General features: G+C 40.5%; 1 protein-coding gene across 1 annotated transcript in view; it reads right to left on the bottom strand.

Moving 5' to 3' along the window:
- LOC124167667 overlaps nt 1-25346 on the bottom strand; it is a 66098-nt gene extending 40752 nt beyond the window's left edge. Inside the window, exon 1 of the mRNA XM_046545650.1 lies at nt 24065-25346. Within this exon, the coding sequence (XP_046401606.1) occupies nt 24065-25346 (1282 nt within the window). The remainder of the gene's footprint in view (nt 1-24064) is intronic.
- Nucleotides 25347-27336: the final 1990 nt, after the last annotated feature.

The raw sequence follows: 27336 nt of genomic DNA, 5'->3' as shown, positions 1-27336 counted from the left end.
GGCACTAAGCTAATTTTCAGGTAATCGAGTGGGAGCTATGCGTCCTATTCATAGAAGAATGTAATGCCCACTTCTAGGGATCAATATTTCAGTGATGACCATAGCGAAAAACAGATAATTTGTGTTCTCATATCCTGTTCTTTCCTCTTATCTTTTTCCTCCCCAATTTCAAAACGTAATGTACAGGATCTGACCCCTAGAGCTGCACTGGCGGGATTAATTCTAAATTATTCACGGTAGGGCCACCCATGCCAGATAGGTCGAAGGGTAGGAGCCAGACGAAAGGTAGTCCACGTGATGGTGTCACGTGAAAAACACTGTTGGAATGAAAGTAGGGAACCCTACCAACTATCTCTTCCCTGTAAACATGGAGTACAACCAAATGTTAGGGAAACGAGGGAGAGGAAGGAAAAGAATAGGATTTTTAGATGAATTGAAAGAGAGTAGGCCTTCCAGTGAATTAAAGAAGGCAGTGCTGGAAGGAAAGGGAGGCTCCCAGATCACTTCTTGAATACTCCATGGAAACCTACCTTAATTGGTAGAGTACTATAGTAATAATAATAATAATAATGTACAGCATAATCTACTTGCTCATAATAACCTACAAATTATCTGTAGTTGAGTTGCTTTCACGTGGCGTGAAGGCATGCTATTGTGTACGTTCTTGAAAAATAAGAAAATTTTTCCAATCAGAGAACGTATAATTCGGAATATTTTTTTACCTCTGAAACTGTTAATCCATTTAATTTATTTATCATAGAGTAATTAATGAATTCAATCAAAATTTGAGATCTTTTGTTATTTTGACGATCCTAGATTTGAGAACGCTAATCTGACGTCATAAATTTTCACTCCACTCGAAAAGGGCAATTTTCATAAATGAAACTAGATACTACTCCCCTTGAGGTTACGAGTTTGTATTTTTAACGTTCAACTAGAGAGTAGTTTAAAAAAAGACATTATGATGACTTGATTTGGTCGTTACCTTTCGTAGCTTTTGATTTCCTACCAATTTTTCAATTGCTCCAGCCCCTAAATAATCCGTACCTAATCTTAACTTAGTTTCATTAGCGAAAATCGGACTGCCTTAGTGAAATAGGGGGAGACAAGTCTTTATTTCGCATTTATGAAGAGTGCTAGGTTTTCCTATGTTAACCAAACACTAATTTTTACTTGAACAGAGTAAATATTAAAGGATTACTGAAAAAACCGCATGTGTAATCTAGGATAAATGGAGAAGGATGACAGGCGGCCGTGAGTAAGAATAATGCATTCACATAATTTTTTCATGCATGAGCTGTAGGATTATCCCTGAAATATTAAGTTTTATCCATGAAATTATGACAACGTACGCCCACGAATGCATACGAAAGAGCATGCGTTAATGTAAGCCGAGGTTTATTTTTTACATGAGACAGAGGAAAGGAGGAGGAGAATAATGAAAAAAAAGAATGGACGTGACGGGACGAGACAGTCATTTTTTCACCCGGGATGACGTAAAAAATGTGATGATAATACTGAAGGAAAAAGGAAAAGGCTTTGCTTCACATCTCCCGTGCCCATGCCAGGGATTTTTCCTCACGTACCACGTGTCGCCTTCATTTCCGCGTTCGTTGAGAACGCATTGTGGCGCCATTTCGGGGCGGGATTCCGAGTGCATAATGTCGCACACGACTTGAAGTATTCGCCCACGCACCCACCTGCGTGAGCTCGGATTCTTTTCGTTGAAGGAGTGTGCCACAAACAAAAGACGAGAATTGCACGCAAGGTGGCAGAACAAAAAAAATCACATCTAGGTCTGCATGATGCTTTACAAACCACGTATCACTTTCCTTGTCAATCGAAGCAAAATTGAATTGATGTTATCGTAGAAACAAGTTGTCGAATTCCTCGTTAAAACTCTAATGGGCGTTCGTAATCCTGTGGAATTTTCCTATCTTGCGTGACATTAATGTTAATCATGTAAGTAGGTATGCTTCGGGCCAATCTGGAGCGATTTATTAGAAATTAAAAAAATAGGTAAATGGAAATAGTTTACTTTCCTTCATCAAAGAAAACGAAATGCATTGATTGCGATTCGTTACCTACCATTAGTTTATTCATAATATAAAATTTATTTTGTTTTAGGAATCCCAATTTAGACGAATGTTAATGGTCAATTTTTAACAGCATTTGAAAACGGCCAGATGGGCGCCAATTTGATGCCACTACACGTGGCGTCACAGGGACCTTGATGCTTAGCGAGTAGAAAGGATTTTTACATCGTCCGAGATTACCAATGCATGCATTAGGCACAGAGCTCAGGGAAATATCTCTGAATAATCACCTATGAAAATTGCTTTTAGTCGGAAAGTTTCCTTCGTTTGATATGGTGTTAATAATCCTTATTTAAGCCAAGCGCTACCTGCTAGCAGGTACTCAACGCTACCGCCATGCTCAGCAGCAAGCAACCTGCATCGTAGCGGTGTTCATAGCCTCTCCAGGTGGCCTAACACAGCAGCAGCCGGACGTCACATGGACTTTTTCCAGCATTCATACTAATCCGTCGCGTTTACGCGCGCTTGCAAATTTTCACTTTTCATTAAATCGCGAAAAATAGATATCGTCATTTAAAATCTATAAGCGTGAAATACGTCCCCCAGGAGTAATAGTCTTTCGATTTAGGCAGTAAAACAATAATAGAAAACCGCCCTATTTTGACCCGTTAATTAAACTTCATCAACTGAAACACTAAAATGAGATCTCCCTGTATGTTTTATAGGTTTTCAATTAAGTGGCTGGAAGAGGTATATTTGGTTGGCTTGATATTTATTTTCATCATCACTCGTCCAAAGGTCAATATCCTAAGATTCGTTTGGCTTAGCTCTCCATCCAATTCTCCTGTTAGGTGCTACAGTTGAACTTGGTTATAACGTCATCAAAGGGACCAGACGATTTTTAACGTCATATCCGAGTGACGTAATAAAAAAAGCATCCTTTAATCTGAGTGAAAGGACAAAGTGAAAACGCAAATGTTCTGCTATATACAACACTGTTTACTGTAATGTGACTGATGATCTACCGTAACTAACGAAACAAACAATACAATACAGTGTGCCTGTGTCAGTGACCAAGTAGAATGTAGGGGTGGGAAGGGATAAGACCCAGGTATGTGGGACAGCCCCCGCTCTCTCCAGACACCAATTAAACAAAAGAGTTGCATCCCGTCGCCAGCTCAACGTCTAGCTTGTGACCTGATTTTGCTTTTGATGTTTCTACACATGGTTTCTATGCACTTTGGGACATAATAAAATCACACTACCACTTTTGCAACCTAAGAATCGCAAAATTTTTGACGCTATACCCGAGCGTCGCAGTATTAGTTGACGATATAAATGGGTTTTCGTACAACATAAAATGTTTTATTTTGGCTGGTCTGTATTAAATGTGACGTTAAACCCGAGTTGACGTTACAGCCGATGCCGTTATAACCAAGTTCCACTGTATTTTCACAGCTGCGTATTTCTTGTTTATCTTTTACTTCTTCACCTGTTCTATATATTATATTCGAGGCCTTCCCTTTATGCTCTTGCCATCCTCTTGTCCCTCGATGAGTGTCCTCATCAAGCCATCATGTATGTATTTTAGCCTACACGGTTGCCTGATAGATGAAAATGATTACTTACATGGATGTCCGTATTACGAAATCGTATCAATTAAGTATGTTGATTTTAAGAATGTGAGGGAATATGATCCATAGACGTAGATGTTTAAAAATAAATAACTTCGCCGCATGAATCTTATAGATTTATCCTAGATTTTGATTCGTATTTTCGCTATTTTATGTAACTGCTTCTGCAAATATCCTCGTGGTGGTAGGTGGGCAGGGTAAAGTAACTAAGCTTCCCTGACAAGCTTCATAATCACACCACTGTAGACGTAGTCTGGGTTGGGTCTTACCCTCACCTATCCAAACTAATATTCTGGTTGAATCGCTGGGTGAGTGAGAGAGTGATGGAGCATATGATACCTCATATTATGGTGGTTGCCTATTATTTTTCTATTGCCTAAATCGGAAGATTATTTCTCCGTGAGTACGCATTTCACGCTTTTAGAATTTCGAATGACGATATCTATATTTCGCGATTAAACGAAAAGTGAAAAATTTCAAGCGCGCGAAAACGCGACGGCTAAGTAGGAATGATGGGAAAAACCCATGTGACGACATTCTGGTTCCAGCTGTCGCCGTCTGAGGTGACCTTGGGGCGAGGCTTAGAGCGCTGATACGACGCAGGCTGCTATCAGGTAGCTGATTACCCTGCTAGCAGGTAACGCTTGGCTTAAATTAGGATTATTATTCCCCTATCAAACAAAGGAAAGTTTCCGAACTTAGGTATTTTTAATGTGTGATTATTAAGAGATGTTTACCTGAGCTCTGTGACTCATGCATGCATTGGTAATCTCAGACGATGTAAAACTCCTATCTACTCGTAGAGAAACTGTGTCCCTGTGACGTCACTTGGAGTGGCATCGCATGGGCGCCAATCTGGCCTTTTTGAAATGAGGTTAAAATTGACCATTGCCATTCCTCTATACTGGGATTTATAAAACCAAATAATTTGTATATTATGAATACACTAATGTCGAGTAAGGAATCGCAATCAATGCATTTCGTTTTCTTTTATGAAGGATACTACCCTATTCTGCGTGGTAACCGTACCTTATGAAGCTGAATGTACAGGCGTTACCTGTGGAGGGTTTTGATGGGTCGTGTCCTGAGGGTAGGGGATGTGTTACACAGCATAATATTCGGTAGGCGAGGACGGGAAAGGTAGTGAAAAGGTGTCATACGCAGAACGGCAGGAATCCCCCCGACTCCCCAGGCGAAACGGAAGTGTTGAGGAAGTGTTGGGGAAGCGTCGGACGGAGTGTTCGGGAAGTGGCGGGCAAGTGTTGGGGTAGCGTTGAGGAGGTGTCGCGGAAGTGTTCGGGAAGCAGATTATGGCCCACTTGGAACGCTTCCGCGGAAGTGTTTCGGAAGCGTTCGGGGAGTGTCGACAACGGTCGCGGTCGAGTGTCGGGGAAACGTCCAGGGAGCGTCGAGGAAGTGTTTCCCACGCTTCGGAAGCGTTCCGGGAGTGTCGGGGAAACGTCCGGGAAGTGTTTCAACCACGAAGTGGCGAGGAAGTGTTCGGCAAGCGAAGGGTCGACAGTCAGGTAGTGTTGAGGAAGTGTTCGGGAAGCTGCCGGGAAGCGTTCACGTACCGTTAAACGCTTCCTGAACACTCCCGCAACACTACCCGGACACTTCCCCGAACGCTTCCTTTTCGACAGGGTCACGAGATCCTAATGTTCATAGAAATGCAGAGTTACCTGGAGAATTCCAGGGTTGGGAAATGAAGTTCGTAGTGGGGCAGCGCGTGTTTGCAGCGCTACCCTATGGTGTCACAATGTCCCATACATAAGATTAGATGAATGGACTAGATGTTATATTCAATTAACGTATTGATAAATGAAGTGAACAAGGATTTGAAAATTCGGAATTATGAAAAAGAAGTCTGGTTGAGGATTTGAACACGAAACATTCGTCTTTCTTTTCCTGCCAGCTAACTACTTACGCCACCATTCCATTCGGATGAGGGACGGGATGCATGGTATTATATGGGGTGTTTAGAAATGAACATCGGGGTTTTAACGATTTATAATATTTATTACATTATGCTTACAGTTATATATTATATATCACATGAAAGAGCAACTCAAAAAGTTCTGTTATTTAGCTGCAATGCACATGTGCGTGAAATGTTTCCGCCGCGATCCGCTAGAAAGCGGTAATAGCAAAGATGGCGACTAGTGAACATAAAGCGTTTTGTGTTTTACAGTTTGCAAAGACAATCTGTTGTTACTGTGCAACGTATGTTGCACAGTAACCACAGATACGCAAATTATGAGTGTTTACATGTTCACTGAGATGAAAGGTCGATTCATCACTGAGGACAACATGATCCAGAAAATCATCATAGTAATGAAACAACATTTCCATGGTGAAGTTGGCAGGTAATCCGTGGTCGCTACTACCGCTTTCTATCGGATTGCAGCGGAAACAATTCACGCACATGCGCGTTGATGCTAAATAACAAAAAATTTTGAGTTGCTCTTTCATTTGACAAATAATTTATAACTGTAAGTATGATGTAATAAATATTATAAAGGGTTAAAACCCCGATATTCATTTATAAACACCCGGTATGCTGCAGGACTGAAATTTTCGGAGCGTATTTCTCGTGAATGGCTGGCCATCTAGTCTGGGGCGTTGTAATACTATGTGGTAGTGCTGCGAACACATGCAGTCCCACTCCGAACTTCATTTCCCAACCCTGGCACTCGCCTTGTTAGTTAGGAATGAGCTCCACACTTAGCTATCCCAACCAGTCTTCGAGTACCACCACTTTGTTTTGGAGATGTGCTATACTTACCGAAATTTCACAGCCACAAAAATTTGCATGCATAGCAATATGTCCAAAATATACGTGATATGCTCGAGAATATTTTTTTTCTATTATAAACCGAAGAAATGAAAAATATTAGTCGTGGCTGTGGATTCAAGCGGAAAGCACGTAGGCCAGTTGGGAGAGCCCTCACGTCTCCCTGCCCTGTAAGTCAGCCGTGATCCCACAGCCCGTGCTCATGCATTTTATAATTTCCATTTTGTCGTCCTTTCTTTCTCATTTGCACACGCTTTTGCGGGCTGTACATGCCCGCGGGCGACACTGAGCATGCGAAATGAGACTAAGCCCTTCCACCGCTCACCTCGAATGGTTGAAAATTATGCCCGTCAGAGGCGAGAGCGGAAAGCTAGGGTCGGAGGCGATGGTATGTGACAGCGCAGGCGACGGACTACGTTACATTTACGCAGGAATCTAGCGTACATTCGATTTGCCGAATTCATGATAATGTGACCATTATTTCTTCGTCATCATCATCATCATCACTACTCATCAGGGGCGCAGCTAGAAATTAAGGCTGGGGGGGTTTAGGTGCAACTAATACCGGGGTGTGTGGGGGTATGGAATACCCACCAGGATAAGCGGTAGGTGCGAGATTAATAAATTGCGGAATTTTAAGATAAACGGTTCAAAATGGTGAGTTTTACGGCTTCCTGAGGGATGTTTTATTAATATTTACACTATTATATTAGTAATATCAATCCAATAAAATAAAATGGATTAAACTTTTAAAAAAATTTCTGAGCTCTGGGGAGATTTAACCCCCAAAACCCCCCCTCGCTGCGCCACTACAACTCATCATCAACAATTCTAAGATTGGTTTGACGCAGCTCTCCACTCAATTCTCTCTGCAGCTAATCTTTTCACACCTACGTATTTCTTCTCTAAAACTTTCTCCGAAATATTTTTTTTCTGTCCCCGCTGATTAAGTTGGTGTCGAACAACTTTTGCGTCAACCCTTAATTTCTTTCGCACCGCCTCGAGTTTCAACGAAATCAACTAGCCTTTGAATGTGCTCTTGTCGCAAATTAAATTTGTGGAAGGTTTTCAATTGCTGAGCATCGTGATGTCATCTTCAGTACCTGTTCAATAACGTGAGGATATTGTTGCAATGCTACCGCCAGTACCGGATTGTGTCGACTGCGCTGTAGCAGTGAAGAATGGGGGCGTTCACAATGGGAATACCAGGGGGATGGAAAGCTACAGGATGTATCCAGGGCTCACGTGATCCGAGCTGCCCTGGGTGTGTATATTTTTATTTATTTATTATTTCGCTCGGAACGAATAACTCTTCTTTTATAGCCGGTTTAAAGTCCCGGCCGGTCATTTATTTTTTATCCCCCTGTCCATCCCTGCGCCCCCTCGTCCTCCTCCTCCCGCCGCTGTATCCTTCCGACCGTTGGTCCACGGTGCACTCTGCCCGCTGGGAAATCCGTTCCGTTTGCCATGGCGAGAATTTCTATTGGGAATACGCGTTGTATCGTGAGGGATGATTATCATCATATCTGGCCCCATGCACGGGCGCTTTTGCTCCCAAGGTTATAACACTCGGTCGGCGAAATAAATACATTTATTCCCGCACTTGTAATGGCTATTTTCATCATTTTTTTATCTATCTTCTCATACCGTATGACCTTTTTTTAACCCCTCCAAGTATCACTTGACGTTTACGGATACACTAGTACCTACATTGCATTTGTTTCCGGCTGACGCCCTCAAGAGTGGGCTTTTTTTGCTGAGGGGCTTATACGGGACCCCCCTCAGGAGATCGCTATACTTACCTATCTCTCGACCCTCCCGCCGTGTATAGTGTACGAGTTCTCCCCGTCGAGTGCTGTGGTCAATCTTTCAATCTCTGGTCAAGGATATGTTGAAATGTTCCAGCATGTGCTCGAGTGTAGCGGGAGCCAACGCATAAAGCATTGAAACGAAAGGGTGACGAGTGTCTCGTGGGAAAATTTTATTCGGCTTTGCCCTCCCAAAATAATGAAATGAAATAAAAAGAATGATGAAGGCCCACCATGGTTGTGCACGTTCGCCTAGGAGTCACCGGGGAATATGTGAGTTGGCGGATGATGGAAATCTTTTAGTATCCACAAATTAAGAGGGATTGTCATTCCCACTTGATCGGTCGAATTTTTCTTCGATTTTCAGTCACATTTTCATCTCAAAAGTTAAGCATTCATTTCAAAATTTTCTGGTTTATGATTGGAGCAGGCCCTTGCCAACTGCTAACCGCATCTCAAGTAGGAAAATGTTCCTCAATGCCGATATTAGTCCACGTAGTGAATTGGATGTACTGTTCAGTCACAAGTGCGGCGGGAATAAATGCACGAAGCATTGAAATGTCCCACTAGGCTGTCTCTTCGTCTTATTCATCTCTGACTAAAGGAACGAAATAGATGAGCGATTATTATTATAGATGAGCGATCATAATCGGATGTTCAAATAGTATTCGCTGTGATTTAGTGTATGCTAGAAAAACGTACACGTTATTCTATACAGAAAAACGTTCGTTTAAAGTGTAGACGTGTTAGAGAATTATGTTGTAAGTGTCCATTTAAGTTCTTACGGGAAGCTCGCGTTTACTCGATTATGAATTGAAGATATATTTAGGTAAAACCGGCGGTAAATATGAATACAATTATTTGAAGATTTATTTTTTATTTTATTTTCAACTTCTCTGTAAACAGTAGTAAACTCATATGTAGTGTTCTTTACAACGGAGGATTAACAAAGCACGACACATACATTCATGACCTGGATAGGGACCATCTACCCAGGCGGAATTCGAACCGCGACCTACGGTTTGGCAGGCGAAGACTTTACCCCACCGCCACCGAGGCCGGCGAAGATGCTCTATTTACAGTTTAATTCGTCAAAAATGCACTTCGTCCTAGGGGTCATGAATATTTTTCGTCGATCAGCATGCTTTATGAGCTTACTAAAACGCACATTTTCGGGTGGTGTGGAAAATTTTGAAATCTACTAGGAAATTAGTATTAGTCAGCTTGATATTAGAGTGGTCACTTTTGTGTACATTACTAGTCACATGAATGATTTTTTTGAAAATTACATTCTATGATACCGCACTGTCTTAACCACCCCTCACTTTGTTCTATAATGGACCGGTGGAGGCTAGGGTCTCTCTTTCTCTCTCTCTCTCGGAGAATATACCCAGGAGAGATGTTCATGGTTAGAAACCCGTAGTGTGTGTAATATTCCGACTATGTCCATTCTCTTTAAGAATAGCTGGCAGTCCATGGCGGGCTAAATTTTAACTATTCACGCGGCCTCCTCTGAGGTCATTAAGCGTCGGGAGATTCAGTATCGTTGGGACGGAGGCGGGAACTATGGGTCTAGCTTCCACTCTCTTTCGCGGTCATGTTGCCAGCAGTTTCAACCTCGTGGATAATTACAAAAGAGGATCTACCTGACATCCAGTTCGTATAAATTTGCATGAAAAGCACCTAATTCCCCGGATCAATGAGGAGTTAATCTCATCGACGATACCAAACTCATTATAATCGTCGTTTGCTAATGGAATCTATCACGGAAACTGGGCAGTAATGAGGAACCAGGGGCGAAAATGTTACTACCGTCTATGGACCCCTGAGCTAGGCTTAAAATTCGCATATAGTTGACCTTATTATGACGTAATGTGTGAATGAAGCCGGAATGGTGTTTGCGAAGTCATAAATTTTACTATGATTTTTGTTTTGATCGAATTCAAGGGTTGAATCTTCCATTTGGTTCACTGATTAATAGTATGTAGTTCTATCCATTTATCGTGTTGTCGATTGAAGAATTGAGTCGAAAAAAATAGCCTTTCAACATATTCGTGATTTAATTTTTCGCTCGCGTTTCTTTTAGTTTCGAATGTAGTTAACCTTTCTTTGTCTTAATTGTTGATTGAACTCATATTGTTTTTTTAATCGTGACTTAATAGTACAATTGTTCTAATTGAATTCAAAGCATAAGTTTTTCAGCCGGACCATGTTGACGTGGAACATACCTAATTATGCCTTATTTGGATTGTAAACTGAAGAATTGTAGTTCAAATAAGATGTCATATTTCAATATTTTCGTCATTAGATTATCCATACGCATACGGAGTTTATTCTGGAATTCAAATTACTCATTGTAATTGTTGTTGTCCCTCAATAGATACACATGTGGTTAAAAATCGTTGAAATGAAGCCAGGACTAAAAAAAGTCATATTATTTACTTTATCATCTTATATGATGTGATGTTAATATTTACCAGGTAGGGACATTAATAATGTAGTCAAATACTTTACTTTTTTAATAACGATGTACTTAGTCCTTAACAGCTTGCATAACAGTTGTATTTAATGGCCACGAAAGCAGTAAATATCGAATTCCTCTAATATTTCCACGATCGCCATTCCGTTAATTTAATCTAAAAATTATTTAACCTGTGCCTTGAAGCGTGCTACCGGGATTTCTTTTTTCTTATTATCTGTCTCTGATGAATTATGCATCCATACGATCGCATTAACTGATTTTTTTGTTGAAACATTTTTGCGTGTTGCCATCCCCGATATTCGTAGAACTCCCGAGTACATTCTGTTATTCATTTCAACGACGAGTGATTCCCGGGAAAAAAAGTGAATATATCTTTTTCTCTCCGTGTCCCATTGCGGGTCGTGAGTGATTTTCTTCTTTTTTTTTAATCGTAGCATTTTCATAACCGCAATCGGATGGTATTTTTTCAATTATTTCCTGAAAAGTTTAATTAAAATTCCCCCGTCCGTGAGGCTTACACACTTCTCGTTTTTGCGAGGTACGTACTTCGGTTTAAAAAATACTTCGCGTAGCCTCCGAATAAATCATACCCGAACAAAGAGCAAAAGTAGACAAATAATAGCAGTGAGTGACCACGCCGGGCTCGCTTCATATTTTTCCTCGCATTAATTGGCTTTTTTTTCAATTCTTCTTTTCAAATTGAATCCTGACTTCATTTTCTGCGATTTTCTGCCCACCCCGAGGTTGTGAAGGGGAGTGGAACACAGCCGATATAATTCCGTGCAATGGGAATCGGTCCTTGAGCTTTCTATTCTGCAGCTTAAAACTCAGCTCATAATTAGATCTCCCGCAGTCGATGCGAAAATGCATTTGTTTCCTCAGTGGTCTGAAAACTATCATATCCGTCATCCCCTTCACTTATCACATGGTAAGTTCGCAAAGTTACCAAAAAATTAACCGATGAAAGTTAAATTTATCCTCGGAATAAGTAACTGCGTGACGTATATTATTACGTTTATGAAAAAGGCACTTAGTTAATTAAATGGAGTAAAAATCTATGTACTTTCTATTCATTGAAACGGCGAAAGTTTGCTACAACCTTATTCTACGCATAATATCATCATCAAACCATATTATTGAATGCAACAAATTGCTAGGCCCCAAAATATTTTTCGAAAATGTGGATGTTCACTTTTCAGACCTTCTGAAAGTGGTATTCAAAACCTCATATTATTCACAGTTTATACACAAGTTGCGCATATTTCCAGTCAATGAAAATGCGATGCGTTAGTGTTGTAAGTATGAACGCATGTGTATCATAAATATGAAAGTAAGTTGAACTGTAAGTATGGCATAGGGTGCGGGGTTCTTTCAGAATTTCAAGGATAAGAAACGACGATACCAGAAATTTTGAGATGATTGTATTGTGGTCGGAATCTGCTGAATGTTTTACTGTGTGTACACAGAAACGCCCATAGCGGGAAAACCACGGGGTATACGATAAATATGAAACCATGGAGTGAAAGTTGTTGATGCTTGTCCGCTACCGTATTTACTGTATGCATCTGCTATATACTTTTTTCAAATGTTGCTGGTGTACACTTGTAAGTTGATTCAGCATGATTCTTTTAACGTGTAGGTACTATTTACCTGCAGATGTGTTATCACTATTGGCGAAGGACATTGTTCGCGTCGACGTGCCACGCCATTTACACCAGATGATTACGTGACGCGTCGAAACCTTGGTCGTAGGTCAAGCGGTGGGTTTATTTTACCTTAAAAGTTATGCTAACATCATACACTCCTTAGACAAATATACCAGACGGAGGACAGCATATGCCCGTATATCTTTACACAGAATATGCCTTCCACCACTGCTCACTCAATGTAGTATGTAAGGTCATGCTTTCCTGTATTTGTTCCAGACGATACCGCACAGTTACGAAACCGGTCGAGTTTGAAGTTATCTTTGTGAAAGTTATTTTTAATTCAACTACAAGTCATTTTTGATTCGAAATTACACCGCTCTATTTCACTAGATCAATATTTATCTACATTATCTAAGCTACCTTACAGCAAAAATAAAAAAAAAACCTTCGGGAAAGTCTATAAGCGGTGTTTTATATATTCCGCTTGCCCGGCTTTCGTTCTGGGCTGCACACGTACATGTATATATGTATATATATCCCACCTTCATCCGCCAGCATCATATAGGCGACCTTTCCATCACGCACTGCAATTCCACGCATCCCCATAATCCTCCCTCTCTCGCAGTACTCGCACACGAATAAAGCCTCCAATTCGCGCGCAACCCACCTCCGGGGCGGCTGACCCCCTTTACCCCTCGGCTATCGCCCGCGATCCACGCGCGCTTGCCGTCGGAAAGAGGCGTGCAGTGCCGCTCAAATAAAAATGTGCGCGCGGCGTGATTGACCGCCGGGGCTTCATGCCGTCATCCCTTGCGATTAATTAAGCGGATATTTCCGACCCATCTCCCACAACTCTTTTCTTCTTTTTCATTCAAATTATTATTTTTATATCCTTTTCAACCGTCGCATTTGAAAATAATCCAACGTCCTCCATCAATAGGAAGCCCCTGCAGTGTTTTCAGTCGGGATTTAATGCCAATAATTTTTCCTAGCACTTTATGCAGGTATTATTTCGCTCGATTATATTTTCAATCCAAGCGAAGGATATTCAGTCTATCAACGAGGATTGGTGATGTTTTGTACCTGTTTTATTTGTTTCTGTCATCCTACTCTTCCGCGTGGGATTGGTTATATTTTGAGGCTCTAATGCTGATATTTGGATTTATAGTTTAAAGCATTGGCAGCGGAAGGCTTTACGTTTTCGACAAGTAAAAATTATTTCCTAGTACCGTAAATAATTTTGATTTAGTCACGGCTTGAATATTCACAAATGCCCATCTTAATGTATCCCGATTTTTTACAACTGTTATTAATTGGAGGTGAAAAATACTCAAAATGAATCAAGTCCCAAACGTGTCTTCCGATATCTATTTAAAGATTTTATTTAAAATGAGTTCATTCAATTAGTATCCTCGGTTTCTACGTATTTTCACTGTTATAAATGTCATATTAAAACTTTTTATTGGAACTCGTAAGTGCAATCTGGCTGCCAAAATTGAAAGAGAGGAGTCGGGTTCGATTGGCCGTTATTTTTAGAATTAAGCGTGTGTCAATGTTTGATGAAAGTAATATTTACATTCTCTCGGAACCTATCCTGTATACCAACAATTAACGGTGTTCATAAATTTAAAATTTAAGTGGTGTTATAGATGCTTAATTTTATTTGATCGGTTGTGCCTTGTAGGAGGCTAACAGAAGATTATTTGCTTCCCATTATTTTCATTACTCCACAGCCATTAGGTTGGTTGACGCAGCTCTCCGCTCAATTTTTGTATCAACATTTTCCATTTTTATTTTCATTTATTCTGTGTTATTATCTCCTGATCCATTTATCTATTTCAAACCCTTTGTTATTGTCACTATAAGTGTGTCCTTTTCCTGATACCGTTCGAATTAAATGCAGAGCTATCGCGAAAGCCCCTTAAATCATTAAATTTCATATTGATTTTTTATTTTTATAATATAATTACCGAATTAACGTTAGTTATTTTAGGGAGGGCCCTCGCGACTATAATATAATGCGACTTAGTAGATTTTTCAATGTTAATGTAGGTATTATATTATTTTAAGTTTAATTTCCACCTATTAATGCGTCTTTCATGAAATCCTGCGTGTTAAGCAAATCTCCCTGCATTCCAAATTCATTATACCGAAGCGAATTTCATACACCCTTGTCACCCTCAAACCTCTCCCTTCTGGACCCATTCTAAAAATCCCTTCCTCGGCGAAATAGTTGGGCGCGGATCTGACTTCGTATCTTGAGGGATTTCAGCGTCCCCTCTCGCCGGCCGACGTAATGTCTACTGACGTTAACGAGGCTGAATCAGTTCATTATAATGGCCGTTCCGTCCACGGCGCCGTGCCGGGGACTTGGAAGGCTAGACGCCACTTTGCGCGGGGAGAATCCCAAAAATTTGAGTAAAAAATATATTTAAAAAAATAAAAAAAGTTGAGGAAAAAAAACAATGAGGGAAGGGAGTTTGGAGATGGGAGTGTAGCGTGCGCACCACCTGGCGGCTGAAATGAGAAACAAGTGGCGTTGGGATTTGTAGTTCCCCCTTTCGGGCCCCTGATGACTCCGTGCCACACGCCGCCTCTCGTTGCGCATTTGTTTCCGCGGCGTTCATTTCCTTGCCGTACGCTACTTTCGCTCCTGCCCAGCGCGTTGGTATTTCTGCCCAGGGTTTTCTAAAATTCCGGCGACTCTTGTGGAATCCCAAGCATCTCCCTCCATCTCCTCCCCCTAATGGACTCCTCATTTCGGATGGTATCCTGGCACGCAATTCTTTCACTACGCATCCATTGTCAATTCTTCACTTGGCTGAACCTCGCAGTCCCTTAATCCCAGAAAGAATAATTTAACTTACTATTCTCCACGTCCATTGTTAAAAGTATTGCCATTTCGTACCTACTCTATTCAAATAGTGACTTGGTGCTCATAACAAAAAACCAGAAGTTCAATATATCCTAGCGCAATTACATTGAAGGAAATGGGAAATTAACCCTGCGAGAGTCATAAAAATTAAAATAAGCATTGATTTCGCTTTTCCCTGCCTAAAATGTTAAGCGCAATACATTTTGAAATTTTAGCACAATGGTGGCTTCTACAAATCCGTTCATAAGTGCTGATTTTTGTGACCATCAAGGATCGTAAAGATATAAAAGAGATTATGCACAATTTTACACATGAATACAATTTGCATTCACCGAGGATGATGTTCTTTCAGGGCGAAGTTCAGCAAATTTAGTGTACCTACGTATTAACCCGCGCATGTGACTGCGTATATTAAGTCACTTGTTCCATGGAATGCCATGAATGCAATTGTTTTTTAGTGTTGTGGGTAACTCAGTTTTATTTGATGATTGTCGTAGAGTATTGTAGCGAAATGCCAATATGAATTTTTGATGAGCATTGGACGAGGCGCTCAGGATGGCGGAACCTTTATTTTTAAAATTATCTTGTGCGGACATCGAGTGCTGTTGTAGCTCTTTTTCGACAAGGGAATATGGAGGTAACTGTGGGAACTCGCCAATTTTTTCAATGGATGTGGATATTTTCCTCCTCCAGCTAAGTCGTACGTGTTCATGGATTTGAATAAATAAAAATATGCGAGATAGTAGCAGTAGCGATATATTTTTCCAAGGGACTTCCGCGTTTACGGAAGGGATTGAAGTTCAGTGAAAGCGTGGGTCCTAGTGCAAAAAAAAAAATACGCTGAATTAATCATGCAGCGCCACGCGTGCGAGTTAATTGTACCCGACCATGGATTGGGTCTCTTGTCTTCTACAGTTCCGAAATTTCAGTGTATATGATATGAACGTTGTTTCACTCGAGATTTTGATAGTGAATAGGGTGGTGATTGTAGATGGTATGATGGCTTCTTTACGCATTAGCTTTTCCTTAGGGTTCCAAAAATCATTATTTATGGTCTATTCACGAAGGTTATGCGGTTTTGTAAAGCATCGAGAGATGGAATTGTGAGACTCAAGTTATAAGTAGGTGGGAAAAAACCTGAGGAGGTAGAGTAATTCTACTACACATTTGGGCAGCACTTTAGAGGAAAACGGATACAACAGTAAGGACATCGGGCAGAGAATTGCGTCAGCAAAGGAGGCGTACATGAACAGAAAGTTGCTTATTGAATCATGGTCATGTAAGAGTTATAAAGAAAAGGCTAACGAAGAGCTTGATCAGGAGTGTAGGACTTTACGGTGGGGTTGACACTGAGGGAGGAGGACGAGAGAAGACTAGAGGCAGTTGGAGATGTGGGTGCGGAGAAGAATGGAGAATGTGAAGTGGACGGAGAGGAGGAGGAACGACGAAGTGCTGGACGTGGTGGGTGAGGAGAGGCAGCTTCTAGGTGAGATAAGAAGGAAACATAAGGGTTCCATTGAGCGAGTACTGAGCGGAGAGGGGATGTTGGAAGTAATGTTAGAGGGCAGATCAATGATAAGTAAGCGAGGGAAAGGAATGAAGAGAATAGGATTTAATAAAATTAAAGTTAGAAGGCCTTATTGTGTACTTAAGAGCGAAGTCAATGAAGGGAGGTTTTTGAAGTTATGATTTAATTGCACTACCCTGCTCGATCGTTTCCACCCATGAAAATGTCTAAACAGTGCTGTCAACATTTGAGTTAATACGCAATGTAGTTGTTTCCGTGAGAGAGAAGAAGAATTTGATGAAATTTGATGAATGTTTAATTTCACCGCCCCGAGAATAGCGCATTTAGCGATAACGATGGGGAAATCTAGCAAGCAACATTATGGGACGAGTGTAGCAGTATGTGTGAAATATCTTGACCAAATAACAGTTAAAGGAAGGGGTGGGGGTTAGGAAAATGAAAGACTAGAACTTGCAGTACCTACACTGAGGAAATAAGTACATCAGTTGGTTTTTACAGTTCCTGTTCCCACCCTTGGCCGCTACCACCGTGATGTTGGAGAGAATTGGTTGTGGAACGGGGATGATCAACCGGAGGCCAATACTTTGTTGCGACGAGTTGCCGCTCGAGATAAAAATGTAATTTTCCCGCCGGCTGAAATTCGGGCGCGCTGGGAGGGGCGGGCGGAATAAATATTCGAGCGATACCGAATTATCTGCGGACTCTGGACGGGAAAGTAGAGTGTGAGTGTCCTTTTCACACGCACGCACCGGGCCTCCGCTGCTCTCCCGCTGAAAAAAACCTTTGTGTGCCACCACCCCGACGAAAGGAATAAAAATCTGAGCCCGGGCGAACGCAGAAATTATGTACAAATATATTTATTTTTTATTCCTCACCGCACTAACCTTCTCTTTATGTATGCCTCTCATTTTGTTTGGAAGGCAGGTAGGTAGGCAGGGAAGTATGCTGTAGGACCTCCAATGATGTTGCCTTGTTTTTTTTACTTCTCTCTTTCTCTTTTTGTCTTCGCTCTCGCAATGACGTGTGACAAAATATTTATTCTCGCGCACAACATTTCCTCGTACATCCAATTTTTTTGGGCCCACAGAGTACAAAATTTTCTTTTCAACGAATAACACTAAAAATATATATATACATTATCTCGTGACACTCCTTTCCCTTGCACCTCCCTTTTCAGCTACCGCCGTTGTGAAATTCCGTTGCGTCATTAGGATATTTCTTTTCGCTCGCACGGTTTTGATGGCGCCGCGCGTGGCCTGCCTTTGATTTGGCCGGCGTGCGTGGGAGCGCTCCAGTTAATTTCGTTATATTTCGCGCTTATTTAAAAACAATGAAAAATAAATTAACTCGCTCAAGCAACGAAATAATGTCATTAAAATTCATGCTTCCCCCTTCGCCTGGATTCCGGGAATTTGTTTCAGCGGTGTGTCGGCCTTTAATTTTAAAATAATGCAAATTTATTTATTTTCAATGCTTCCCCGTGTCCATACTGTGGATTTGAGAATAAATTGGCATCAATCTATCGTTAGCGAAATTATAAAAATTTTGCGTGACAGGAATGTATGAGTAGATAATTATACTAGTGGCTTCGTAGCCTCGGAATAGATTATTAATTATCAGGTTACCTAGCTTTTGTATCCTTTCTTCTTGTAACATTTTTATGCTCGGTGAGTATTTTATTTTTTATCTAAAATAGGTCCCATTGGATTATAACAGCAATTTTCGTAGAACAAGAGTGAAGACTCATGAAGAGGAATTTTATATTAATAATAACAATAATTGATTTACTCCTACATTTTGTTTTTACAACTGAATACAAAAAAAACAAGAGAAGGAGCTTTAGGTGGTCTCCAAGGTCTTAGGACCAGAATTGAGCCACCATCAAGTAACAAAATGTATGCCAATAAAAACATAATAATGCAGTAAGTGATACATGAGTGTTTTAGATAAATAACATCAAAATAAGTTTTCAACTATTTCTTGCGAGAAAAGCCAGTCTTTAGCAAGTCTTAGCATTATATTTGAGGATTTATTTATTTTTATTCTAGCGGGCAGTAAATTAAATAACTTTGGCCCTATGCAAAGAAAACAGCGTTTATATAATGTTAACTTAGGTCTGTTTGCTACTATAAATGACTCTTTTTAATTAATATTCTCTTGCTAAATAGAAAACAAGGTGCGTTGATTACTTATTGTGGTAATAAATGTGTGTATATTGTCAGATAGAGGTTATGGAGTATAATCAGCTCCTCGATATTGTTTCGCAGCATGTTTTTTTTAATAGATCTTTTTGTTCATAATGAATGAACAGAATTTTGACGAATTGATTCCGCAATAGATTTTCCCACAGCGGAAGACCGTCTTGCTACTCCGTGAAGCAGTCATGTGGCATGCCACTAAGTTGCTGTGTGCTGATAAGTTGTCCGCTAAGAAATCACTGTGGAGGAATATACTCAGTTTATTCATCTAGCATATAAACTAATTAATTTGATCGAGTGAAACCTGAAGTATGCAGTTTTGCTTGTTCCCATTACAACCCAACTCGCCACATATTACTGTTGCCCTGTTGCTTGCATTACTTAACGTCTATGTATACTGATTTATGTATTTTATTTTATTTCAGGTGAGTGTTCTCCGTCTTCCATTTCTGGTGGTTCTGAAATTTTGCTGCTGTGAATGTATTCCGTGAGTAATATTAAGCGCACATTGATATAGTAACTTCAGGAATGGAAAAATTAAAAATATAGCAATTTTTACCAATTGTGAATTTAAATTTGCTTATTAGATAGCGTTTTGATCCCCTCAATTTGCAATGCCTTATCTAAAGTATTATAATTTGAAGCATTGAGTGATATGAAAAATTGTCTGAGGAATTTTTTTTCTTTTTGCCACTAAAGCCTATTACGGCTTACTGTATTTTTTACATTTCATCTTTTATGTAAAATTAGGTTGCGTCCAAGATGTGCATCACAAAATTCTCGTTTTCCGTTTAATTAGAAGTCTTGGAACCGAAGGTGTTATGTGTCTGTTAAAAGTTTTCTGTTCGCTGTAAAACACAAGTTTCGTTGTAAAATTATTTGTAACTCTGGTCTTACACTAAATTAGAAAAAAGAGCTTCAAAATGGGTATAGAAATAATACTGTCTACAAAAACCACCGCTAATACGGTCAGGTCGACGTTTATTATTTTTTACCCATCTACTTTAATCCTCGGCTTTTCTACCATATTGAGGAAAATGAAATAGAATTGTTTATATTGGTCGATTGTTCATACGAATTCAATGTTATCTGAGTTTTTCTACGAGTCCGAGTCACAAGAGTAGTGATATCAACTAGCTTAGTCTCCTACTATTGTATATTTTCCCAAACTCAAACAGAAAAAAATCACATTTCATTTAGATTTCTTCGAAGCTTAATTGACACTCCTGAGAAGCGAAAAAAATTGATCATTCCCCGGTGGGGTCGAAATATTTTTGAAAGTGTCCGAAATGTGAGGATGAAGATTTGTTGTCTCCCTTGGGGGTTGGAGTGGGCTTGACAACTTTTGCGAAATTTGGCCCCATTACCGCGGCGGTAATCTAAATTGATGGCCTCTGTTACTGCGGATTGGTGGGATCTCGAGTTATGGCTCATCCTTTGTTATGAGGAACGTGCGAATAAATAAATGCGGCGGGAGGGAGGAAGGGGAGGTTTTAGTATTATATGCGTGCATCTCATGACCCCATGCCTCATTTCGTATTTCCCTGGACTTTCTCGTTTATTCATGAGAAAGAGTGTTTTCATTTCCGTTCTCCTAGTTGCGGCTCTTTTTCGTTTCCATTTCCTCCATTGCCTTTTTCTCTCATCTCCGTCTTCGCTTTTTATACGTTTCGCTCACCTTGGCCACGACGTGAATTCGTTTTTTTCTTAGTTCATAGGCCATTTGGTTAAGGGACACTGTGATAAAATTGGTGACAAATAAAGGTGATCTAAAATTTAATTAATTGATATAATATATGTTAAAAGAGTGTTGGTCACACTTAGTATCAACGAGTAATATTAATGCCTACTTTTAAATTAATCATTTTTGCAGCAATGACATTTGTTCTTCTTACTTTGCTTGTTATTCTATTTATAAGCATTCACGTAAGGAAGGCCGTGAAAATGTTATTATAATATCAGTATCTAAAATTGGTATTTTAGAATAGAGTCGTTCACTCCGATCCGAAATTGTTTTTCGTTAGCAGAATAAAGTAGATGGAGCCGAATAGCAAGTTACGATGAAAAATAAAGTTCCTTTTTTATCCTTTGTATCATAAATTTTTAGGAAAAACATAAAAGTTGCCCTACATTTATAAGGAGCTTGCGAAGTCATTTTAGTTCCAGTTTTTTAACTCATTCAAGAAGAACAGTTCTTCGTTGGGGCTGTTCATAATAGTCGAAACTGCGAAAACCACGCGAGGACTATGCAAAAAGGGAGTATCTAACGTATCGTTGACCCACTTGAAAGGCGTTTGTGACGTCATCGAACTGTCTGCGAAAAGTCAATTTTTCGCCGCGGATAGATTGAGAAGTTGGTGATGGATCGAGAATTACAAAAACATCCCTCTTATTATTCTTCAAACTATCATTGTTCAAAATTTTAAAAAAAGCCATGCTCCCATTTCATTTTAGTACAGATAACTCGAGCAATTCATTTTTAAAAATTTGAATTATACACCTGTATCGCATATAAACGTATTAGATCCTTCTATGCAACATGGTTTCTCTAAAGTCGTCGTGAGTAGCAGTAAGCTATGGACACAGTTAAATTGTAATTTTTTTTAAACGGCACATGTGTACATACGTGATTTCGTAAGTACTACAACGTAATCATGTAAATAGTAATATAATTATAAGGGGTTTTTAGTTCCCAATTTCGTCAGTAACCAATCTATTTCTTCTCTGTAAATTGCAGCCAAACCTTAATAATTTCAAATATGCTTAGCTATGTCAGTGAAATTGATGTGTAAGTGTACATATTTGGGCTATTTTTGTACATATATACATGGCAATCGTATTTTTTGAACAATAGAATATTTCTTTTATCATGCAGAATTTTTTCTGAAAATGAATTGTGTTCTTTTTTAAAACGATTTCCACTGCAAATAACTAAATTGAGTTTTTTTAAATTTATTTTGACCTTAATTTTTAACGTTGATTAGTATCTTAAGTAGAGGTCTTTAATAATTAAATGATAAATTTTTTGGTCAACGTTTCGCTGTATTTTTATGCCTTCATAAGGGATTTTTTGCAATCAGTATGCTTTTTAATTAAAATATCGTTTGATTCTTAAAGACCTACACTCCAACACACTATTGAACTCTGAAATTCACCATTGAACCCTTTATAACCCAATGTTGCTTCTAGGCAACATCAAAAATGCATAAACTTTCAGCTCTATTTGGGAGATATCTGAACTAAATATTATTTTGTGGTGTAAATTTTAATTACGAAATATTTAGCATGCCAGGATAATAATCGTTCAGTGTAACATTTTCAAGTTTTCGAAATGAAAAATCTTGAAATTTGATTTCTCCCAGAAACAGCTCTGGGTTAGAAAGTGTTCATCTATTTGCCCATAGTTAAGACATCGTATTAGATACACAACGCTTGAATTTATGTTGGAATTGAATTCGGTAAAAATGAGGAAAACCCGGGAATTATATTTTCGAGGCTGAGTGTCCACCCTGGAATACGATCTTTTTTTGGGTGGGGGGGTGTTGGGGGAAGAAGGTAGTTTGGAATGCGTTCACGCGGTTTTTGGTGGGTGGGGGGTTTCTTGGGAGGGGGCGGGTGAGGAGGGCGGTGAAAGACGATCCGTGGGACGTAGTGAAAGAAACAGCGGAACTTGGTTGCGGCGGAGGAATTTATCTTTGGTTGGAAACTACACTTAATTAAAAGGGACCCTGCGTCGTAGACTATCTCTAATTTGCCGATTGAATTTAACATTCCTCTTTAATTCAATGGCGCCCGCCTCGAGTTTCTTTTACGGCTCTTGGAAGTTTAATGTGGATTACTTGTGGGTTCAGCTAACGGGATTAATGAATTATGTCGAAAAGAGCTTTGACGATACTGTACATCCGTCTATCTCTCAATTTTTTTAGCTAATTGCTCGGATTCCAAAGTTTTCATGTTAATGTCTTTGTAGTGTAATTAGTAATTTATTTAAAAACTGTTGAATCTTTCGCGGTTATCGTATAGTACATACGGTGGTTTTTTTATTGAAATTAGGTGTCATTGTTTCTTGGGTTGTGGATCTGCGAAGTCCACGGAAACGTGATATTCTCTGAAGTAAAATCTGATGCTTTCCCGGCGAATATGTTCAAAAAAGGCTATTCGGGCTTCCAGCCGGGTGGTCTCCCTCCATTCTGCCGACGTTTCGGAACACGAGTCGGGTTCCATCCTCAGGGCTAATGGTGAGTGGATGAAATTTGCCAGCTTGTTTACTTTTCAGTTGGTTGTGAGGTCTAACGTGATTGGCTCGGAGGCAGCCAATCTTATTTTCTTAAGTGCCGGTTTCCATGCATTACTCAGTGAATACCCTGTGTCACGATTGAGGGTGTTAGTTGCCAGCCGGATCTCGATGGATTCCTTAACCAGTCTTTTCCAGAAATCAGTCTCGCGGCATAGAATTTTCACGTGATCCCACTTTACCCTATGATCGGATTCAATGGCGTGTTCTACAACCGCGGATTTTTCCGGTTGGCAGAGCCTAAGGTGTCTCTTATGTTCTTTTATCCTTGTATTGATAGTTCTCCCCGTTTCCCCCACGTACACCTGCCCACACTCACAAGGAATTTGGTAGACCCCTGGAGTTTCAAAACCACAAGGATCCTTCGCTTTAAGAAGTAGATCTCTTAGTTTGGAGCATGGTTGGAAAACGGTGTCAATACTTTGTTTTTTGAGGATCCTTGAAATTTTCCCGGACACCGTAGACACATAGGGAATTTTGGCAATAGCGATGGGCTTTGGTCTTTCTTCCTCCTTTAAAGAGCCTAGATTTTTAATGCTCCTTTTTAGGGCTGAGTGTATCTCCTCATTACTGTAGCTATTTTGCTTGAAGGTGGTTTTCAGATGTCTTATCTCTTTTGGCAGGCTTTCTTGGTCCGCTATGGCTTTGGCTCGATAGAAAAGGGTGGACAAAACTGCTCTCCGTTGGGCGGGGTGGTGATGACTTCGCCCATTTAAATAGAGGTCCGTGTTGGTCGGCTTGCGGTAGACGCTGTGACCGAGCGTACCGTCGTTCTTTCTATGGATAAGGATATCCAGAAACGGGATTCGGTTGTCTTTCTCGATTTCCATCGTGAATTGTATATTTGCATGTCGACTGTTCATATGGCTCAGGAAATGTTGTAAACTCTCCCTCCCATGAGGCCAAATGATGAAGGTATCGTCGACATAGCGATAGAAGCATCTGGGCTTGAGGGTTGCAGATGAAAGTGCTTCTTCTTCGAAAGACTCCATGAAAAAGTTGGCTATTACGGGAGATAAAGGAGAACCCATAGCAACTCCATCTGTTTGTTCGTAGAAGGTGTCGTTGTACTTGAAGTAAGTCGTGGTAAGGGCGTGATGAAAGAGAAGCACTGTGTCATGGTCAAATTTTCCCTTCAATAGCTCCATCGTATCCATGATTGGCACACGTGTAAAAAGAGATACGACATCAAAGCTGACCATTATGTCCGTGCTCTCCAATCGCATATCAGCAATTGTTTTCACAAACTTAGATGAGTTTTGGATGTGATGGTCGCCATGGCCAATGTGCTCGGATAGGATACCCGCGAGGTATCTGGCTAGTTGGTAGGTGGGCGCCCCAATGGAACTAACGATAGGCCTTAAAGGTACGTTGGCCTTATGGATTTTCGGAACACCGTAGAGCTTCGGTGGAGCCGGCGCCGGTGGATAAAGTCTCTTGGCAGCCTCAATAGGAAGCCCTGATTTCTTAATTAGTGCTATCGTCTTCCTGGTGATAGAATCAGTGGGATCCCGTGATAGTCTTCGGTAAGCTGGGTCTTGTAGGATATCAAGGACCTTCCGATGGTAATCGTCCGTATTCAATAAGACGGTGGCATTCCCCTTGTCTGCTGGCAGTACCTTAACCGTGTTGTCGTTGCGAAGGGCACGAATGGCGAACCTCTCTTCTCTGGTTGTATTGGGTTTCGGAGGAATGGCCTTCAAAAGGACCAAAGAAACCTCAGAACGAACTTCCTCCGCTAAATCATTCGGCAGTTTTCGGATGGCTGGTTCGATGCCCCCAATGACATCTCGGTATGGAATGATGCTTGGAGCCGGAGCAAAGTTAAGTCCCTTAGACAAGACTGATATAGTCGGCTTGTCAAGAACCTTATTAGACAAATTTATTACCAACCGTTTAGGATCCATACATGCTGCGGCAGGACGTGAAGGAACAAGTTTGTCAAACTTCTTCTTCTGCCGCTCCTTTTCCTTATTCAAAAGTAATTCACCGCTGGCTGAAGTGGCTCGATCAATATATTCCCAGTCACAGGGCCGGATGGTGGCCATTAGATAGAGATGAAGTTTGAATAATTTGTTTGCATTGTTGTCAAGGCCTCGTCTTTTGTCGTGTATACGTTCGCGAACTAAAGCATGGCTCGTACGTTTAAGAATGCGTTGAACAGCTGGTGAATCGAAAGATGCTTTTACAAGGGCAAATGATGGTACTGCTTCCTCCTCTCGACATCTCAAGAGAAAAGCCAAGGAACTAAGAAGTCTTGATCTTTCCTTCCGCAGCTTCTCTAGTTGTCGGATGCTGCGATAAACTTTCTCCCCGTAGAGGTCTGTGAAGTAAAATCTGATGCTTTCCCGGCGAATATGTTCAAAAAAGGCTATTCGGGCTTCCAGCCGGGTGGTCTCCCTCCATTCTGCCGACGTTTCGGAACACGAGTCGGGTTCCATCCTCAGGGCTAATGGTGAGTGGATGAAATTTGCCAGCTTGTTTACTTTTCAGTTGGTTGTGAGGTCTAACGTGATTGGCTCGGAGGCAGCCAATCTTATTTTCTTAAGTGCCGGTTTCCATGCATTACTCAGTGAATACCCTGTGTCACGATTGAGGGTGTTAGTTGCCAGCCGGATCTCGATGGATTCCTTAACCAGTCTTTTCCAGAAATCAGTCTCGCGGCATAGAATTTTCACGTGATCCCACTTTACCCTATGATCGGATTCAATGGCGTGTTCTACAACCGCGGATTTGGGTGATATTCTCTGGTTTCCTTTTTTTATTTTTTTGGTCCCATGCTATAACAACATTTTTCCTGCTATGCACCTGGCACCTACATGACTTACCTATTCTTTGGTTCTCCATCTAAGTAGCAGGTCTTCACTAATGTTATTTAAAAAAATAAAACTCTGAAAATTACTCATCATAATTTTTCAGCGTGCGGATTTCTTATTGCTAATGATTATCCAAAATATATTCGCCATTTTCATAATTTTTTTAAAGCTTTCAAATTTCAGTTTAACGATCAGTAACTATGTAAGGCCTCGTAAAATAACGAGGAAAAATGTCTTCAGCGAATTGTGTATGTGTTACATCGTTTTCATAACCCAAGCATGCTTGGAGGAACCCAATTATTTAGATTATTATTACTTCAAACGGGATCGCATACGGTGCGCACTGCGCAGTGCGCAGTGAGTAACTAATTTTACATCAGCCAATATTCTTCCTCGAGGTGTCTGAAAGTCTGTCCATTTTTACGAAATTCTCAGAAAGCATTTGGTAATCCCTTCATCCTGGTTCGCCATCTAGAGAAAGACAGTGTGATCATTTGTCGTTGCCAACTTTGTTTCGTTACGAATTTCATATCCTTTGTGTCTCTCTTAAATATTCTCGCGATTGAATCGCATTTCTGTTTTTCTGAAGCGTTTATAAATTTCCTCCCAACCGCAAACCTTTGAAAGGGAAAGAGCTTATTTTGAGTCTTTGAACAGTTTCGTTTCCACCCTCATCTTTATCTTTTCAATTGTTCTTTTCGGATGCTAAATAAATATCCCCAAAATTATCCTCTCTTTCTCCGTCTCACTCCGAGCGGAACATTAATCTCATTACGAAAACCGTGTTGGTTTGGCGTGAAAAGAACCGGGAACTCCTCGAGAGACCAAAAATAATAATAATAATAATTAAAAAAAACGTGCGCGCGCGCAAAACTTTTCGGAACGGAACTTAGGGCAACAACAAAGGCGATGCTCCAGTCTCCACGAAATGAACCATCTCTCCGAGATAAACTTTGATAAACTCCTCTCCTCCGCCTTCCTCCTTCCGGGACACAAAAGGGTCTTAAATACGTACAAAGTAGGGCTTTATCTCCTCTTGCTCCTGAAACTGGAACCCTTTCCTCCTCCTTCAACCTCCAAAGGACCACCTTACTTACCCTTACCCCCGTGCGCCCATGTTTAAGACTTGGTGCGCTGTAAACACCCCTCTTGGATGGCAAGCGTTGGAAGGGGAGGCCATGGTTATGGTACCCGAGGAGAAAAACAAAATATGAAGTCCTTA

This window comes from Ischnura elegans, chromosome 11 (genome assembly GCF_921293095.1).
Source record: "Ischnura elegans chromosome 11, ioIscEleg1.1, whole genome shotgun sequence".
Classification (NCBI taxonomy): Eukaryota; Metazoa; Arthropoda; class Insecta; order Odonata; family Coenagrionidae; genus Ischnura; species Ischnura elegans.
The sequence above is the reverse complement of the archived record's forward strand: the minus strand, read 5'-3'. Positions and strand labels throughout refer to the sequence as shown.